This window comes from Sinohyriopsis cumingii, chromosome 9 (assembly GCF_028554795.1).
Source record: "Sinohyriopsis cumingii isolate HCF-2022 chromosome 9, ASM2855479v2, whole genome shotgun sequence".
NCBI lineage: Eukaryota > Metazoa > Mollusca > Bivalvia > Unionida > Unionidae > Sinohyriopsis > Sinohyriopsis cumingii.
Genome location: NC_142969.1, coordinates 72158522 through 72165797, shown reverse-complemented (window position 1 = coordinate 72165797; position 7276 = coordinate 72158522). Strand labels below are relative to the sequence as shown.

The 7276-nt window shown below is 36.7% G+C and overlaps 1 protein-coding gene across 1 annotated transcript; it reads right to left on the bottom strand.

Moving 5' to 3' along the window:
* Positions 1 to 5515: 5515 nt before the first annotated feature.
* LOC149792011 (max-like protein X) lies at positions 5516 to 7276 on the bottom strand. The gene is made up of 2 exons (XM_089969318.1): positions 7121 to 7276; positions 5516 to 5783 (listed from the first exon to the last, which is right to left on the bottom strand). The coding sequence occupies exons 1-2, from the start codon at positions 7223 to 7225 to the stop codon at positions 5724 to 5726; spliced, it is 165 nt and encodes a 54-aa protein (XP_089825444.1). The 5' UTR covers positions 7226 to 7276; the 3' UTR covers positions 5516 to 5723.

Sequence of the window (7276 nt, the reverse complement as noted above, 5' to 3'; positions counted from 1 at the left end):
ATGTTATGTGTGGTAATACTCCAGATAGGATCAGTAGTTCTTTTTTTACCGCCTTCAAGCTCTCCTGGTTCATACAGATATCTAACAGTGACATCGCCGAGAATCGGCTTGGAAACGCTATCTATTTTTGATCTTCCGGGTATATACTTTTCTTTAATCGCGTCGCTGGGCTTCATGTTGATTGCTCGGGTAATCTCGTTATTTAACGCGGCAATTACGCCTGGCAACCTTTTGACCCATTCACGAGATCGTTTTTCTTGGATGAATTCCTTCGCGTATTGATATCCAAATAACCGTTCAGCAACAGTCCGATTGAATCGTTCAACAATTGCCTGATCACGATGTAGCGCAGTATGACCTCGTCGTATCGCGACGCTATGATGTTTCAGCGTTGATAGAACAGCGCCGCGAAATTCACTACCGGGATCAACTTGTAATAGATTTGGCCAGCGCAGAGGACCTCTTCGATAAATTCTTTCAAACGCATCGGCTACTTCAGTTGCTGACTTTGTTTTTAACGGCTCCGCTTGTTTGTATCGACTCGCAACATCAACTACGGTTAGCGCGTATTTGTAACCGTTGTCATGCGGCAGAAATAGTATATCAGCCTGATGAACTTCATTAGGTACGCTGACATCAAAGCGCGAAAAGTTGATTTGTTTAGGCGGTGGTAGATAAATTTGCCATATAGCCTGTTTGGATAACCAATTAGCCGCAGTGGTCCTCGTTACTTTTGCAGCGCTTGCAAGCTTACCAATTGCGGCCTTCCCCTTCCAGTATCCTCTCGGAGAATAATAGATGGATTCCATATTGTTATTAATTACCAGCGCCCATCATTAATTTACCTTTCATAGCCGATTTTACCAACCATGAGGCCAATTTTTCTTTGACGGATTTATCAGGAATAGCATTTAACGCGTGAATTAATTTTACGTCCGCGATATGACGCTGTTGCAAATCGCTACTTTTGTAAGCAACATCATGAGCATGACACGCCTTATCGATAGCGTTTATTGGATACTCACCGGGTTTGGGCTGATTTTGATCATCGAGTCTGATATCTAATCGTGTTCCGGGGCCACAGTAGCTATATCCTGGAAGGTGCTTTTCTCCTGGATACTTTGCCCACGGTGTTCCGGGGAGTTTTGATAACCTGGCTGCAATATCACCTCCTCGCTTTTTTTTAAAACATCCCCGGGTTTAATAGAAATAAATCTAAATTTCTTTGTACCGCATTGTACACACTTGCCAGTAAGCGCCGATCTGTTATTTCTTGTTGTAACGGTTGTCATATCATTTGTGCCAGTACGCACTCTACACTTTACACAATATAGATCCATAATTTATGTATAGAGACATGAATATAATTGACTTTTCAGCGACTAAAACAAGAGAACCAGTTAAGCATGTTGCAGCGTTACCAAACTCGATCCGGATGATTATCATCGGACCATCTGGATCCGGCAAGACGCAATTGTTACTCAATTTAATAATGAGATGGATGAAGTGGGATAAGTTGTATTTAATCGCCCCTAGCGTAGATGATCAACGATGCTACGAGGTGTTGAAAGATTTCAACGAGAATGCATCAGCGATCGCTAAAAAAAATGTCATCGAGTTTATTACAGATATCAATGATGCACCAGGTATCGATGATATTGATGGCGACGTTAACAATCTAGTCGTGTACGATGATGTTGTGTTAGACAATCAAAAAAACCCAGCTAGGATATTTTCCAGAGGCAGGCATAAAAACACTGACGTGATATATGTCACTCAACGATACACTCAGATTCCAAAAGTAATCAGAGACAACTGTAATATTCTTGCTGTATTCAACGGCGTTGATACACACACGCTACGAAATATTTGGCAGACATGGTGCGGCGGTGACATGGACTTTAATGTTTTTCGAAACTTTTTTAGTCATGCTCAGTCGACCACACATGGATTTGTAACGATAAATTTACATGATCCTCGGACACGATATCGTATCGGACTTGACCAAATATTCGGTTAAATTGCAAATAACCACTTAGCAGCAGAGGGGGCGATGACATCGACGCGGTCGTCGATGTGCTTACCGGACGCTGACGACGCTGGGATCGGCGCGCAGAAGGTATTAATTAAACCAAATGACGTTCCGGACAATTGTCGATTTGGCCCCTCGACGATGACAACGACGACGACGTCGTTTTTTTTTTACCAGGCGCTGACGATACCGGATCCGCTGAGTGCAGAAAGTACTAATTAAGCCAAATGACGTTTGGACAAAATGTCGGATTCGCCCCCCCCTTCTGCTCAAGTTTCATTTACAACCAAAAAGAGATCAGATTGGTCCTCTTTCATTTACAACCAACAAGAGATCATATTGGTCCAATTTTCATTTACAACGAACTGGAGATCAGATTGGCACTATTTTGATTTACAACCAACAAGGTATCAGATTGGTCCTTTTTCATTTACAACCAACTGGAGATCAGATTGGTCCAATTTTCATTTACAACCAACTGGAGATCAGATTGGTCCAATTTTCATTTACAACCAACTGGAGATCAGATTGGCACTATTTTCATTTACAACCAACAAGAGATCAGATTGGTCCAATTTTCATTTACAACCAACTGGAGATCAGATTGGTCCAATTTTCATTTACAACCAACTGGAGATTAGATTGGCACTATTTTCATTTACAACCAACAAGAGATCATATTGGTCCAATTTTCATTTACAACCAACTGGAGATCAGATTGGTCCAATTTTCATTTACAACCAACTGGAGATCAGATTGGTCCAATTTTCATTTACAACCAACTGGAGATCAGATTGGTCCAATTTTCATTTACAACCAACTGGAGATTAGATTGGTCCTATTTTTATTTACAACAAACAAGAGATCATATTGGTATCATTTTCATTTACAACCAACAAGATATCAGATTGGTATCATTTTCATTTACAACCAACAAGAGATCAGATTGATATCATTTTCATTCACAACCAACAAGAGATCATATTGGTATCATTTTCATTTACAACCAACAAGATATCAGATTGGTATCATTTTCATTTTCAACCAAAAAGACACCAAAGAAGCACTTCAGTGAAAACTCCATGTTGATCATTTTGTTCAGCAGGAGTAGGCAAACAAATTTTTTGAAGATGGCCACCATGGTGGTAAGACTGGACAATCAAATCAGCACCCTTTCATTCAGGACTAATAACATGATACAAAGTCTGATTGTTGGAACCTACATTGACATGATCAGTAGCAATAACACTTTTTTAATATTCAGAGTGACAAACACCTTTAATGTTTAAGCAGTTCCATTTCATGTATGACCAACTATTACATGTGAGTAAACTTTCTTGGCAATCCTCCAAGCAGTTGAAAAGGAGAAACAATAAAAAAATCTTGTGCGAATGGATGAGAAGAAAACTCATTCCATAAGCTTTTCTGATCTATGACATGTAGACATTAAAATAATGGAATAAAACAACCTAGCTCTTTACTATATGTTGTATAAAAAAGGTTAATCTAAAGATAACAAAAGTGTCAGGGTTTGGATGTAGAATAATCAAAAGAAACCAAAAGTGTCAGGGATTGGATGTAGGATAATCTAAAGAAAACAAAAGTGTCAGGGGTTGGATGCAGGATAATCTAAAGATAACAAAAGTGTCCGGGGTTGGATGCAGGATAATCTAAAGATTACAAAAGTGTCAGGGTCTGCATGTAGGATAATCTAAAGATAACAAAAGCTTCAAAAGCGTCAGGGTCTGGATGTAGGATAATCTAAAGATAACAAAAATGTCAAGGGATGTATAACTTGAGATCAACCATTGTTGTACAATGTGAACTTGACTCCAGGGTCAAAAGGTTTGGCCAGAACACTGCAGCTTGAATTGTCTTCAGAATTATGCATCCCAAGCATGAAGAAAATACAACACTGGGTTTAGAAATTGCAAATAAATGAAAAATTGAGCCAAGACCTTAATATAAATTTTCTGTGAATTTGAATCCCAAGTTATAAGGGTTAACTAATGTCATACAATGAAAGTTGCAAATTATGACCAGAATCTATCAAAGGGGTTAGGATATATCCTGCAAAGGAGAGGTAATCTAAGGGCTAATAAAAAGCAAGAGTTATTGCCCTTTGTCTACATCGAGAGGTTTAGTATATATTAGCAAATGAAAAAGGATGCAATGTCTTACCTCCCACAAATGAAAAAAGTTCATGTGGATAAATTTTATTGAAAGCATATTAGATTCACGATTATATAAACAAATGTGATATGAACTGAGTAATGCATAATTCAAACCATTTTGTACTAATTATTTTCACTGATATCAGGATATATGCTGTCATTTATTTTAAATAGCACCAGATGAAAAATAAGTAGACAACTACAGAAAAATGCATGTGTACCTGAAAGTGATTGTCTGAACTCCAGATATATAACTTTTATATAAACTTGGAAGGGTACAAACAAATAAAATTCCCTTTCAAAATAATTGCTAACATGTAGCAAAAGATACATACAATGGAATATTTCAAACATATCCAACTGAGGAGTTAAACATCACACTTTAACTTGTACAACTTTTATTGTCAGAAAAAGAACTCTTAATAATTCTAATTAAAAAGGAAATAATTCTTACAAGACTCACGGTACAAATTCAGTTCCCATAGTAAACCTATGCAAACACCATGATATTAAAAATTCAATAACTTAAAATTTTTGAGTGCTCATGATCAAACCTATATTTATCAGTATGGATGAAACCTAGATGTCAGCTTCTGTGCAGATCAAAAGATATGAGCTACAACATTTTTGGGACCTGCATGTGTTTCAAACATGTGCTTTCAATGCCGCACCAGAGTCATGTACTAATTTTAGTAATGAGTGTTCCAAACTCAAGGCTGTTAAGGGACTGATTTTCCATCAATAAAACAATGTCTCTATTTTTGTTCACTTACAACTAGGATAAACTCTCAAACGATTCTTTTTCCTAAAACACAACTTATATTATTAACCAATCCTGATCAGCCAAACCCATATATACTCTATTTTAGGTTCACCCATTTCCCCTGGTTCCCATTTTTCCATACCAATAGTACCGTGTGTCCTAAAGTGTATGTCAATATCAATTTGCAAAGGGGAGATAATCCTCTCAAAGCCCAGTGCTATTAAAACAACTAGAACTATAAATCTAATTTCATTTTGCAAACAAAATAGGCACACTTCAGATCGAAAAGAAAAAATTCCAGAATGAAAGCTTAAAATTGTATAAAGAAATTATTACATGTTCTTCTTTGAAATCATGTCAAAATTACATATCTGAATGAAATGAAGCATAGAGAATTCTTTATCAGGAAGTTTAAAAAATCACCTGCAATTATGTGGGAATTTCTTTTTAACAATACATAGTTCATGCACTATCTGGAGAGAAGTATAATGAGCAATGAATTTCAAAATCATGTACTTAATACATGCAAAATGTCATTAATGTCAGTATCCTTGGCTACAATGTAGCAAACTAAAATTGTATTTCTTAAGGAAAACCGTTTCACTCTTAGAATTTATATCAGCAAGAATATAAAATGGCATTTCAAATGCACAGGAAGAAGATGCAATCACATGAAAATACAATGGCATTTCAAATGCACAGGAAGAAGATACAGTCACATGGTATTTTGAGTATATGTGTCAACTTCAGGGCTTCACTGGTTCAGCTGGTTATTCATCAGACGCAAAATTCCAAGAACGACCTCACGAAGGCTCTGTAGAAAAGGAGATACATTCAATAATGGAGACATTCCTATGTGGTTTTATTCTGCTACTGATGTGGTGAAGTCAGAAACTAGAAAAAAATTAACTTGACAAAAACGTTCATATTTATTTTTAATTTTTGCCCCACCCACCCTTGACTAATTCTCTGGGTTTCAAATATTGCTCTTCCTCAGCAATGTAGATGAATTCAATTTACAAGGAAAACAGCAATGACATTATGAAAAGGCATTACCCATCACATCTGAAAAAGTATAAAAACATCAGAAATCTTGCTGATAAAAGTTAGAATTGATCCAGATTAGAAATATGAAACACCCATGTGTAAAATTCTTATCCTATCTTTATTGAAATTAAAACTCTAGCTTGTTTAATATTGTTATTGCCCAGGACATTCTGATCTCTGCTGTTTTGTTTCATACACTTAATTTCTGAACACAAGTACTCCATCTGCAATGAAAAGACATTTCTAAATTTATACTTAAGTAATTCTAAGAAAACCTTTTATATGCACTTTCGAACAACCCACAAATATTTAAATTTTTCTTTCCAATGCTGTAACTGTAACAAAGGGTTCAGAATATGTAAGTTCAGAAACATCAAAAACAAAACTGGAATTGTAACAAAATAGTCAGAAATTGTGTGATGGTATGAGACAGGAAAATATCACCCTCAGGCCGCAAATTTGTGGGAAGGAACTTAGCCAAAAATGAATTGTTTCTGCAAAATTATGACCCCTCCGTTGGAAAAGCTGTGTATGGGAAAATCAATTCTAAATCAGTAAATATGTATGATTTTATTAGTGAACAGGCTGATAGTTGATACATCTACTCATATATACCATATCATGTACACAAATGTACAACACTCACAAAACTCAATCTGCCAATTCCTGCTAATGCCTCTGAAGTTACCATAAAATTACACTGCACATCACAGCAATATCCACAGGCTAAAGGCACATTAAGATCACTGTTGCACTGTGCTGTGGAGTGTTAGGCCAATTTACTACATGATGAGTTACCAAGCTCTTCTGGGAAAGTGTCAAATACACTGTATAACAAATATTATTCATATATATGTATTATAAATCCAATTTAACACAGTGTAATAGTGAGCCCAAGATTCTGGGAACATACCCAGCATGTTTGTATCCCCTAAACTTTGGTCACTATCTGGTATCACCTAGCACCATGGCACAGTTTCCCTATGTTAATTACGTGTGGCTTGCAGTATTCCTCAAGTCAAATAAATACACAACCATATGTTAATAACCTGTGGCTTGGAGTATTCCTGCGGCCAAATGAATACACAACCCTATGTTAATTACCTGTGGCTTGCAGTATTCCTCCAGCCAACTGAAAACACAGGCGGACAGCTCAGCAAAGTTGGCAACAGAAATAGTAGCATTGAAGGACTGGAATAGTGTATCCATAATCTGCTGAAACTAGAGAAACAAAAAAGATTTCAACAGGATTAGATCGTC